The sequence below is a fragment of the Orycteropus afer genome, unplaced genomic scaffold, assembly GCF_000298275.1.
Source record: "Orycteropus afer afer isolate SDZICR_OR568_19922 unplaced genomic scaffold, OryAfe1.0 scaffold00239, whole genome shotgun sequence".
Taxonomy (NCBI): domain Eukaryota; kingdom Metazoa; phylum Chordata; class Mammalia; order Tubulidentata; family Orycteropodidae; genus Orycteropus; species Orycteropus afer.
In genome coordinates this window covers 3,001,731-3,014,565 of record NW_006921826.1, presented here as the reverse complement: position 1 = coordinate 3,014,565, position 12,835 = coordinate 3,001,731, and the positions used below count along the sequence as shown (strand labels likewise).

At 36.6% G+C, this 12,835-nt stretch overlaps 1 protein-coding gene across 1 annotated transcript in view; it reads right to left on the bottom strand.

The window, feature by feature from the left end:
- CATSPERE (catsper channel auxiliary subunit epsilon) overlaps window positions 1–12,835 on the bottom strand; it is a 461,049-nt gene that overhangs the window by 435,382 nt on the left and 12,832 nt on the right. The window contains exons 2-4 of the mRNA XM_007949156.1: window positions 12,455–12,528; window positions 4,679–4,752; window positions 3,155–3,218 (exon numbers count right to left, since the gene is read on the bottom strand). Of these exons, the coding sequence (XP_007947347.1) occupies window positions 3,155–3,218; window positions 4,679–4,752; window positions 12,455–12,528 (212 nt within the window). The remainder of the gene's footprint in view (window positions 1–3,154; window positions 3,219–4,678; window positions 4,753–12,454; window positions 12,529–12,835) is intronic.

The window sequence follows — 12,835 nt, the reverse complement described above, 5'->3', positions numbered from 1 at the left end:
TTGTTGAAAAAAGGTATTTGCAATGAATAAGTTGTTGATCTTGCAAAATTCTATCATGCAATCTCCAGAATTATTTCTATCTCCAAGGCCAAACTTTCCAACTACTGGTGATTCTTTGTTTCCAACTTTTGCATTCCAGTCACCAGTGATAATCAGCACATCTTGATTTCATGTTTGATCAATTTCATACTGCAGAAGTTGGTAAAAATCTTCAATTTCCTCATTTTTGGTTTTGGTGGTGGGTGCATAAATTTGAATAATAGTAGTATTAACTGGCTTTCTTGAACACATATGGATATTATCCTGCCACTGAAAGCATTGCACTTCAGGACAGATCTTGAAACATCCTTTGCAATGATGAATGCCACACCATTCGTCTTCAAATTGTCATTCCCAGCATAGTAGATCATATGGCTGTCTGACGCAAAATGGCCAAAACCAGTCCATTTCAGCTCACTAATGTCTAGGATATCAATCTTTATGTGTTCCATTTCATTTTTGACAACTTCCAATTTTCCTATTTCATACTTATATATGGTTCCCCCAATTTTTTTCTAATCTGTAAGTTTTCTCTCATTATTATTTTTTAACGGATGTGTTTATGGTGACTGCCAAATTTTTTACAACATATGTAACAGAAAAACACTTAGCCCCTGCTGAGTTCTCTCTTTGGGGCTAGGCTGATCCCTGGATAGGTCTTTCTCCTTCCATTTTTGCTTTCATGAAGGGATCATATTTGGATAAAAAAAACTGTCATTGAGTCAATTCCAACTCATAGTGACCCCATTGGGTTTCCAAGCTATAAATCTCTACAGAAGCAGACAGCCCAATCTTTCCTCCACGGAGCAGCTGGTGGGTTCAAACCACTGACTTTCTGGTTAGCACCCAAATGTCTTAGCCACTATACCACCAGAATTCCTTAAATCCCATCTCTTTCAACTCTTGAGGTCCAATGTTTAATCCATGGATGAAATTGATTGTGAGTGGTTTCTTGGGACACTCTCCATTCTTACAGTTCCTAAGGTCTCCCCTTAGGAGAGACTCCTCAATTCTCCAATTAAGAATTAACAAGAATTTTATCAACAATTTTGCCTTTCTCTATTTTACAATTGGCTCAGAACCCATGGAGGAAAAGCTGTTGATTGGTACATATGATAGTTAAGGTGATGAGTCAACTTGTGGGCCACGATTCTAAGTGGTTTAGCAGTTATGATGTAGTCATCTCCCATGATGAACTCTGATATAATGCAATCTCCTACCTCCATGATATGATCTTCTATGAGCAATCAATCAGTTGAGAAGGAGTTTCCTTCAAGGCACAGTCTATTTCCAATACATATCTGGCAAAGCTGTGGCTTTTTGCTCATGATCCTGCATCTGGCTGATCATCATCTGGACTTGAACTAATGGCCTACCATTTTGTCTGCCAATCTTAGGATTGTTGCCTTTGCAGTCTATGAGTCAACAACCTGTGATTTTACCTACCAATTTTGGATTCATCATCCTTTAAGCCAGCAGCCTGCTGTATTGCCTGCCAATCTTGGGTTTGTCAGCCTCTGCAGGTATGTGACTCAGGAGAAGCCTCCAACTTGATGTCTGACACATGGACTTGGGACTTGCCAGCCTCTATAACTGTGTGAGCTATTTCCTTGTGATAAATTTCTTTCTCTCTCTCTTCACTGGTTTTGTTTCTCTAAAGAACCCAGCCTAATACAGTACCTCTCAAAACCCCAGAAGGACAGAAACCTGCCAGGTTCATGAGTAGCTTCTTAGTACCTCTCTGAGAAGGTGGCAGTAATTCAGAGAAGAATGCCTTAACTGTGCACCTAGGCAGGACTTGCAGAAACCTAGTTGGCATGACTTTCCTCCCTCAGGATTTCCAGCCTCAAAATTGCACATAAACTGCAGAACCATCTGACTTTAAAGGAACAGAACATTAAAGTCATAAGCGTGCTTTATTGAAGGCATGAGAATTCTGATTGGTTTTGCCTGGATCATTTGACAATTTATCAATTAATAAGTGTAGCCAATGAAACATAGCATTGTAGAGTTAGTATCCAGAAAATCACATGAAATTAAAAATATTATCATAGCATAGGGAAGTAATAGCTACCCCAAAAAAAGAGTAGATAAAAGGAAATAGGTAAATTATATTCATTTGAGGGCAGAAACCATATAATATAGTTCTTTGTAGCCTATACAGTGCTTTGGGTATTCCTATGGCTATTACACTAAAGGACCTCTGGTAGCATAGTGCCTAAGGCACTTGACTGCTAACCAGAAGGTTGGTGGTTCAAACCCATCAGCCACTCCTTGGAAGGAAGGTTGGGCAATCCTACTTCCATAGTGATACTGCCTCGGAAACCCAAGGAGGGGTCGCTATGAGTCAGGGCCGACTCGACGGCAAATAACAACAACAACAACATTATACTAAAATGTTTTGTGATTCATTGACATGTCTTACACATTGAATGATTTTTTTAATGCATTTAATTATTGGTGTGTGTGTGTGTGTGTGTGCATGTACTGGATTTCCCTTCTTAGTTATATTCATTCTTTAAGTCTCCTATTAAAATGGGATTGAAGAGAGTCTTTTTGGAATGTATGTAATAGAGAAAAGAAGCCTTATAGTCAGAAAGACCAGAGTCAAATTTCAATGCTATCTTTCAACAGCTGTATATTTTTGGTCAAATTATTTAACCTATTCAAGCTTATGTTTCTTCATCTATAAAATAGATAATAATGCCTAGTTTATGGGGTTATTAGGAACATCAAGAGGGACAATATATATTAAGTATGAACATACAGACACAGCACATATTCAAATAGTGGTTACTATTGATATTTTTTTGTTTGTTCTTCATTATTAGTTTGGCAGTAAGTGAATGCACCAGCCATGCTGCAGGAGAAAGATGAGGTAGTCTGCCTTTGTAAAAATGTACAGCATTGGAAATCCTATGGGGCAATTCTACTCTGTCCTATAGGGTCACTATGAGTCAGAATAGAATCGATGGAAGTGGATAGGTTTTAGTTGGTGAATGAAAGCTTGTATGGAAACCAAAATATAGATAATCTATTTGTTTTAAATTAAAAATTGTGCTAAATACTTTTAAAAAGCATTAGTTAACTTTGTGTTCAATACCATATTACTTACATAACTCTATAATACCACAGAAAGCAAATATGAGAATTGTCCACAAACAGATAGCGTTGCTCTTCTTGTACCTCAAAGAAAATACAGAAGAAATAATGATATATTAAATTAACTTTATAATGAATACAAATTTGGATATAGACATAAAAATCACAGAGAAACTAAGTTACTTGTCTAATATTTGAGGAAGAATAATGAGTAGGTTTCAGAGTAGAATTAATAAATATACATTTAGTACTAGTTCAATTCTTTAGCCACTCTCTGAAAGGAAGAATTTATGATCACGAATGGAAAATTTAGGAAACATTTCATTATCTTGCTAACCTTATCATTTCTACTATATTTGTCTTCCTCATTGAAATAGGATTCAATTAATTGTATCATTCAATGGTTCTCAACCAAGGCAATTTTGTTCCCAGGTCACATTTGGCAATGTCTGGAAACGTTTTTAGTTGTTATAACTGAGTGCTTTTGAGTATAATTCAAAACTCAGATGTACCTTCTTAACAAGTTGTAGGATCTGATGTCACCATAAATAAATGATAAAGATATTCTTATATATGTGTGTGTGTGAATAATTTTTACATACTACTGCACATTTGTATAGGCTTCCAATATAAAACAAAAGAGAAGAAATCATTTACTTCTTTTGGAATTATGTTCTTAAAACTGGTAAATATTCATGGAGTCAAAAAAAGAAAAATTCAAAGTTAATATGCATCTAGTCTCTCCCACATTACTGCCTGCTTGTTCCTGAAAATAAAGATTATTAATTAAAGAGAAAGCATGAGCCCCAAAATAAAGGCAAGATGTATCCCATGGACTGTCCAGAACAGTGGTTTCAGACACATTTGAGTGGGAATATCAGCTGTGAGGTGTGTGGCCAGTATTTTGTTAATAATTAAAAGTGCAATGTCTTCAAATGCTTATCTGTTTATTATTATTACTTTAATTTGTAAACTAGAGAAGAGTCCACATCACTCTTACTAATTTGCATTCACATATGGTTTCTTGACTTGAAGGAAAAGCAGTGAGATAAAAAACAAATCTGGAAAAACTACTTTTAATCCTGGGTGTGGTCAAAGGAAGAAATGGCATAAATGAGACCTACTCATTTGAGAGTACTCTTACCAGAAAATTGTAAATATGGTGAAGGACTGTGCAGCCTTTCATTCTGTTGAATATAGAGTCAGAACCTATGTGAGGGCACCTAACAACAATAATATTCCTAAAAAGTTGGTAACTATAGACTTGAACGTACCTATTAATAAAAAGGCTAAAGCAAAAATATGTATTATTTATATGTATAAAAATATGCATATAACTTATAATTTGATGCTGCACATTATGAGATACATCTAAAAATTAATGCTATATTAAATATAAACAGCAAAGAGTTCTTAATTATAGGTACAATCAATGCAATTTAAAGCAGGTTAAATTAGGTTGAAAAGCTCTAAAGATAGGTAAAATAAAATGTAACAGGAAAGGTTTTTCAAAATTTAGAAAGTTATTAAAATCAACTTACTGAGCCTTTAACAATTGGTTTTATAAGATGAAAACCAGGAGAAGAACAATGTAATTCTGTCTTGGCTGATCTAGTGTTTAAAAAGAATGGGAAAGGAAAAATAACTACAGATGCATGAGAGATTAATAAAGATTTAGAAAATCTCAACGAGATGGACTGACACAAAAGCCATAACAATGGATTCAAACATAACAGTAATCATGGATTTGGTGCAGGGCTGCATAGCATTTTCTTCTGTTGCACATAAGGGCTCCATGAGTTGGAGCTAACTTGATGGCAACTAACAACTGCTTTTTAAGCCTAAAAATGTCAATTGAAGAAGAGGAAAATGGTGTCTCTCCTGTGGTGCACACGTAAGTTCCTTCTAGCAACTTAGTGCCTGAAAAATTAGGTGCAGCAGTTTGAAATGGGGATTCTGGTGCTCTGAACAGCTCATTAAGTCAGAGCATGGCAAACTGAGGGGAATAGGATTAGAAAGGAGAAAAGGGCACTGCAATTACCCAAAGGGGGAAAAATAACAAAACCAGGTGAACCTGCCCTACAGAGTGCTGACCAGCAGGGAACAAACTGCATTGGAGACCTCCCTGGAGCAGTGGAGAGAATGCACCACACCAGAGAACCTGCCTACTCCACAGATCTACCTTCAGCACCTACTTTTATTGGTAAACTTGGGACTGCTGGGAGGGAGCAGAGATGCCTCTGGCTCCAGGCACTACTGAAGCAGGAGCACCGCAAGTGGGCAGGCCCCAGGATAAACTCCTGTTGTGGCCTGGGGCAGTTATCCTAGTTATGCTTTTTGGAATGGGTGTGGGGCTGGAGAGTGGGGTTTCTGCAGCTGTCTGAACCTGGTAGAAGGTGGCAGCCCCTTAACAACTCGAGTCTTTGCTGAACTTGAGCTGCAGGCCTATGAGTAACTGCATAACTTCATCATTAGCAGCCCACTCAAAGCCCTAGAAACCACATAAGGCACCTCAGAGTGGTTTTTTTTTTCCTATCTCTCTTTTCTTCCCCCTTTCTCTGCCTCTATCCTGACTCATCCAGTAGAAAAACCACATTAAGCCACCACAACATCTGCTGGCTCAAATCCTAAACAACCTTTAGGACAAAACAGAGACCTGCATTCGAAATATTAAATCATAAAACCAAGACAAAACAAATCAATACATAACTAACACTTAAAGACAACTTCAAAATCTCTAGGAAACAACAGGGAACCTCAAATCAAATAATAATAATAATAATAATAAGACATTAGAAGTAAAATCCCAAACAAAAGTCTCATTAAACATGAGGAAGAGGAGGCAATAGAATTATCTGAGAAGGAATTTAGAAGGTATGTCTATAGAATTCTACAAGAGCTTAAGGAAACCCCAAATAGAAGGAAGGAGAAGACAGACAGTACACTAGAAGAACTCAGGAAAACCATTTAAGAACAAAATAACAAGATTAATGCACAAGCAGAACTCATATAAAAAAGGCAGTTAGAAATCTAGAAGATGAATACCAAAATTACAGAATTTCACAACACAGTGGAAGCACAAAACAATAGGATAGAACTGGCTAAAGAATGCATTTCTCAACTAGAAAACAAATTCCTGGACACCACTGTATGAAGAAAAATCAGAACAAAGATTTAAGAGAAATGAAGAGAGGCTAAGAGTTATATGATATGACATGAAAAGAAACAACACACAACTCATTGGAATTCCAGAAAAAGAAGAGGTGAAAAAAAAAAAACACTGAGAAAATTGTAGAAGACTTACTAACAGAAAACATCCCCCATATCAGGAAGGAAGAAAAGATATTTGTCCAAGAAGCTCATAGAACCCCATACAGGATAGACCCCAAGAGAAAAACACTGAGGCATATCATAATCAAACTCTCCAAAACCAAAGACAAAGAAAGAATTTTGTGAGCTGCCCGGGACAAAAGAAATATTACTTATAATAATCAAACAGTTAGGCTGAGCTCTGATTACTCAGCAGAAACCATGCAGGCAAGAAGGCAATGGGATGGCATATATAAAACACTGAAGGAAAAGAACTTCCAACCAAGAGTCCTATATGCAACCAAATTGTCCATCAAATGTGCAAGTGAAATCAAGACATTCTCAGACAAACAGAAATTAAGGGATTTTGTGAAAACAAGACCAACCCTAAAAGAAATGCTTAAGGAAGTCCTTCCAATAGAAAACCCACAACAGAGAACAAAAAAATCAGGAGACATGACATCAACACTAAAAGTAAATCAGAAATAGACACTCATATAAGACCATAAAACATTGTACACAAAAAATGAAGGAAGCCAATCTGCACACAACTAACCAAATAGAGGGAATAAACAAACTTCCAAATGGAGAGGAAAACAGGACAATGTGTTCCTAGAACACGCTGTTCTAAAAATATAGAGAGAAGAATTCACTCCAAGGTAACCACAGGGAAAGTTAACAATACCCCTAAGCAAATCCAGAAGGAAAGAAAACATACAGGTTTAACAAGCACAAAACCCAACAATGAAGAAGAAAAGAGAGGAAACACTTCACAACAAAATCAACTCAGCATAGAAAAGTTTATGGACCAAGGAAACTCCAACAAAATGACAAAAACAAAACAAAACAAAAACACAATAGAAGGACAGAAATCAATTCATACCTATCACTAATTACACTCAAAGTGAATGGACTAAATGCACCAATCAAGAGAAAGAGAGTGAATAAGAAAAGAAGACCCATCAATAAGTTGCCTACAAGAGACCCACCTTAGACACAAAGATAAAAACAAATTAAGAGTTAAGGGGTGGTAAAAATATACCAAGCCAATGGTAACCAAAAAAAGAGCAGGAGTGGCAATATTAATTTCTGATAAAATAGACTTTAAGGTGAAAAACAAGATAAGAGACAAAGAAGGACACTATATGATGCTGAAACGGTCAATTGACAAAAAAGACATTACAATAATAAATATCTATGCACCCAATGAAAGTGTTCCAAAATATGTAAAGCAAATATTAATTGAACTAAAAGGGAAAATAGACAACTCTACAATAGTAGTAGGGGACGTTATCACACCACTTTCAAGGAGGGACAGATTAAATAGAAAAAAACTCAACAAAGATACAGAAGAACTCAACAATACAATCAAACAACTTGACCTCCTAGACATATCTAGAGAATTCTACCCAACAATAGAACAATTCACATTCTTCTCCAGTGTACATGGATCCTTCTCCAGAATACATCACGTTAGGACATAAAACAAGCCTCACTAAATTTAAAAAAAACGTTGAAATACTACAAAACATCTTCTCAGACCACAATGCTATAAAATTAGAAATTAATACTAGAAAGATCAAGGAAAAAACATCAACCATGTGAAAGTTAAACAATTCACTGCTCAAAAACTAATGGGTAACAGAAGAAATAAAAAAATTCCTAGCAACAAACAAGAATGAAGATACATCATACCAAAACTTATGGGATACAGCAAAAGCAGTACTCAGAGGATAGTTTATAGCAATAAATGCATACATAAAAAAAGAGGAAATAAACAAAATCACCACTCTAACTCAACAACTAGAGAAAGAACAAAAGGATCCCACAGTATCTAGAAGTAAGGAAATAAGCAAGATCAGAGCAGAAATAAATGCAACAGAAAACAAAACAAAAATAGAGAAAATCAACAAAAAAAAGCTGGTTCATTGAAAAGATTAACAAATTCGACAAGACATTGGCAAATCTAACAAAAGAAAAGAAAGAGAAGATGCAAATTACAAGAATAGTAAATGAAAAGGGTGTCATGACAACAGGACCAACAAATAAAAAAGAAAATACTGACAGATTATTATGAAAAACTGTATGCCAACAGATTTGAGAACCTAGAAGAGATGGACAAATTTCTAGAATCACAAGACCTACCTAAACTACTCCACTAGGAGACAGAATACTTGAATAGACCAATAAAAAAAGAATAAATTGAACAGGTCATAAAAAAAAATTCCCAACAAAGAGAAGTCCTGCCCCTGATGGCTTCACTGGAGAATTTTACCAAATATTCAGGGAAGACTTGGCACCTATATTACTCAAGCGATTCCAGAACATAGAAAAAGATGGAATACTCCCAAACTTATTTTATGAAGCAAGCATAATGCTAATACCCAAACCAGGGAAAGACACCACTAAACTACAGATCAATATCCCCTATGGACATAGATGCAAAAATCTTTAACAAAATTCTAGCCAACAGAATCCAACAACATATCAAAAAATTAATACACCCTGACCAAGTGGGATTCATACCAGGTTTACAAGGGTCGTTCAACATCAAAAAAGAATCAATGTAATCCACCACATAAACAAAACAAAATAAAAGAACCATATGATTATATCACTCGATGTAGAAAAGGCACTTTGTAAAATTCAACACCCATTCCTGTTCAGAACTCTCAGCAAAATAGGGATAGAAGGGAAATTCCTCAAAATAATTAAGGACATATATGCAAAGCCAATGGCCAACATCATTATTAATGGAGAAAGACTCAAGGCATTCCCTTTATGAATGGGAACCAGACAGGGATGCCCTTAATCACCACTTCTAATTAACATTGTATTGGAAGTCCTGGCCAGGACAATAAGGCAAGAAAAAAGAAATAAAAGGCATACAAATTGGCAAAGAGGAAATAAAACTATCTCTATTTGCAGATAATATGATCCTGTACATAGAAAACCCAAGAGACTAAACAAAAAAACTACTGGAGCTGAGAGAGAGGTTCAGCAAAGTGGCAGGATACAAGGCCAACATACAAAAATCAGTTGGATTCCTCTACTACAACAAAGAAACCTCTGATAATGAAATAAGGAAAGCAATGCCATTTACAATAGGTACTAAAAAGATAAAATATCTAGGAATAAACCTCACCAAAGACACGAAAGACCTATACAAAGAAAACTATAAAACACTACTACAAGAGACAACAAGGGCATTACATAAATGGAAGAACCTGCATTGTTCATGGATAGGTAGACTGAATATTGTGAAAATGTCAATACTACCTAAAGCAATCTACACATTTAATGCAATCCCAATCCAGATACCAACAAAATTTTTTAAGGGCATGGAAAAACCAATTACTAACTTCATATAGAAAGGAAAGAGACCTTGGATAAGCAGAGCACTTCTGAAGAAGAAGAACAAAGTGAGAAGTCTCACCCTGCTGAATCTTAAAATCTACTATATAGCCACAGTAGTCAAAACAACATGGTATTAGAACAATGATAGACAGATAGACCAATGGAACAGAATCAAAAGTTCAGAAATAGACCCATCCATCTATGGACAGCTAATCTTTGACAAAGGTCCAAAACCCATTAAATGGGGAAAAGCCAGCCTCTTTAACAAATGGTCCTGGCAAAACTGTATATCCACTTGCAGAAAAATGAAACAAGACCCATATTTCACCCCATACACAAAAACAAACTCAAGCTGGATCAAAGACTTAAATGTAAAACCCAAAACTATAAAATTAATCAAAGATATTAAAATTAAATTCTTATGTGCATCGAAAGGCTTTGTCAAAAGGCTAAAAAGAGAACCTACAGATTGGGAGAAAATATTTTCCTATGACATAGCTGACAAAGGACTTATCTCCAAAATCTATAGAAAACTTCAACACTTCAACACAAAAAAAGACAAACAATCCAATTTTCAAAAATGGGCAAAAGATTTGAACAGACACTTCACTAAAGACAATGCTGGAAGCCAACAAACACAAGAGGAACTGCATGCGATATTTAGTCATTAGAGAGATGCAAATCAAAAGAACAATGAGACATCATCTCATGCCAGCAATAATAGCAAAGTTCAGCAGGACAGAAAATAACAAATGTTAGCGAGGTTGTGGAGAGATTGGAACTCTTGTGCACTGCTGGTGGGATTGTAAAATGGTGCAACCATTGTGGCAAACGGTATGATGTTTCCCTAAAAAAAGTGAAAATAGAAATACCATTTGACCCAGCAATTCCATTACTAGGAATATATCCTAAAGAGGTGAAAGGCAGCACACAAACAGATATATGCACACCTATGTTCATCACAGCACAATTCACTATAGCAAAGAGATGGAAACAACCTAAATGCCCATCAATGGATGAGTGGATAACCAAATTATGGTACATTCACACAATGGAATACTATGCTACATTAAAGAACCATGAAGGATATGTGAATCATCTCACAATGTGGATGAGCCTGGAGGCCATTATGCTGAGTGAAATAAGTCAATTGCAGAAGGACACATACTGTATGAGCCCATTACTATAAAAAGATAAAGAAGGGTTTACCTGAGAAAGGGAACTCACTTTGTACATTACTGGGGTGGGAAGGGAAAGGTAGGGATTAATTTCAGGTTGGTTGGGGGCCACACGCTGACGTAGGTAAGGAGAGGGATGGTATAAAAAGAGTCTGTGACCACCATGATAACATTAGGGAAAGGAAGGACACTGAATTATGCACATAAGATATAGATGACATATACCAACCAGTATATCCACAATAGTCATTACCATTAACACCAAACACTAGGCTACAGATAAACACATAAACCTCTGAGAAGATCAGATGGGGGACAGTGAACAGGAGTACACTCTAGACAAAGGATAGATTCAGCTGAGGCTAATCTTGCACAGATACCAGTGACATAAAATACCCACAATCCTTACACAAACAACAGAAGACAGACATAGAGTAATCCCTCACACACAGCCAGACACTATGGGAGAGAGAGCCAATAGATTTACTGACTCAGGACCATAGTACTGGGGGACACCAGACTCAATTGGCACAACAAAATACATAAAAGTCTTGTTGCTCATCCTACATTGGTGAGTAGCGACCGGGGTCTTAAAAGCTTTCACGTGGCCATCTAAGATGCAGCTAATGGTCTCCTATCATTGGAATCAAAGAAGAGTGCAAAAAAACAAGGGCATTTGGAAGCAATCAGCCCTAGGACACGATGGCCCTTGAAACCAGAAGAACTAGATGGTGTCCGGCTACCAATGCCACCCATCAGGAAAGAATCAAATCTGGAGATTCTGAATAGAGTGGGAAGAAAAACATGGAACAAAATCCAAAACCTCAATAATGACCAGAATTACTGGTCGGATGGAGCCTAGTGAGACTCCCAATACTGTGCACCTGGGACACATTCTCGGCCTGGAAATAAACTCACTCCCAGGGGCTGGCTCTCAGCCCAATAGTAAACAAGATGTACAAGCTGACCATTCAACCCAGACTTATGTACCCACATACTGTATGGAAATGCATCCCTTGGAGCAATTGAGCACAGGGCACCAGGAAAGCCACATTCGCAGGAGGAAATGCAGGACACACAGGAGTTCATAACTATGTGGGGCACAGCAGGGAGGGTTACTGGGCAGGGAGGGGAGGAGACTGGGTTAGGATTGGGAATGGTAAATGGAGAGTGAAACTAAATTTACATGTAATGTTGAATGTAAAACAGACTCTGCTCTGTAAACTTACACCTAAAACACAATAAATAAATTTTTAAAAAGGCAATTGTATGCTAACAAAAGAAATTAAAAATACAGCAATATTTTATTTCTATTCTATTTTCAAAGTGATTTGTCTTTCTTTCTACACCTATTTAATGGGACGAATTTTACATTAAATCACAGCCTTGAATCTGAATTTCCACACTATATGAATCCTTTCTTACATGTCAATAAACACATGCACTGTTTTTCACAGTGAAACTCTTACCTTTTATCTTTCACAGAACAATGTCCTGAGACATGCCACTCAGAAAATGATGTTCCTTCATACTCTAAATAAATCTAAAAAAGAAGACAAAATAGTTAAAACAAAAAAGTCTGCTGCAAAATTGTCATCTCAGTGTTCAGCTGTAAGTTTCCTTAATTTTTGGTTCCTTATTTTTAAAAGAAAGAATAACTAAATGGAGAGAAGATAGAGGTTGTCAAGGAATTCACGTTGCTTGGTTCTACAATCGATGCCAACAGAAGCAGCAGTCAGGACATTAGACGACGTGTAGCATTGGGAAAGTCAACTGTGAAGGAACTGTTTCAAGTGCTGAGGAGCAAGGATATCTCATTGAGGACTAAGGTGCGCCTGACACAAGCCATG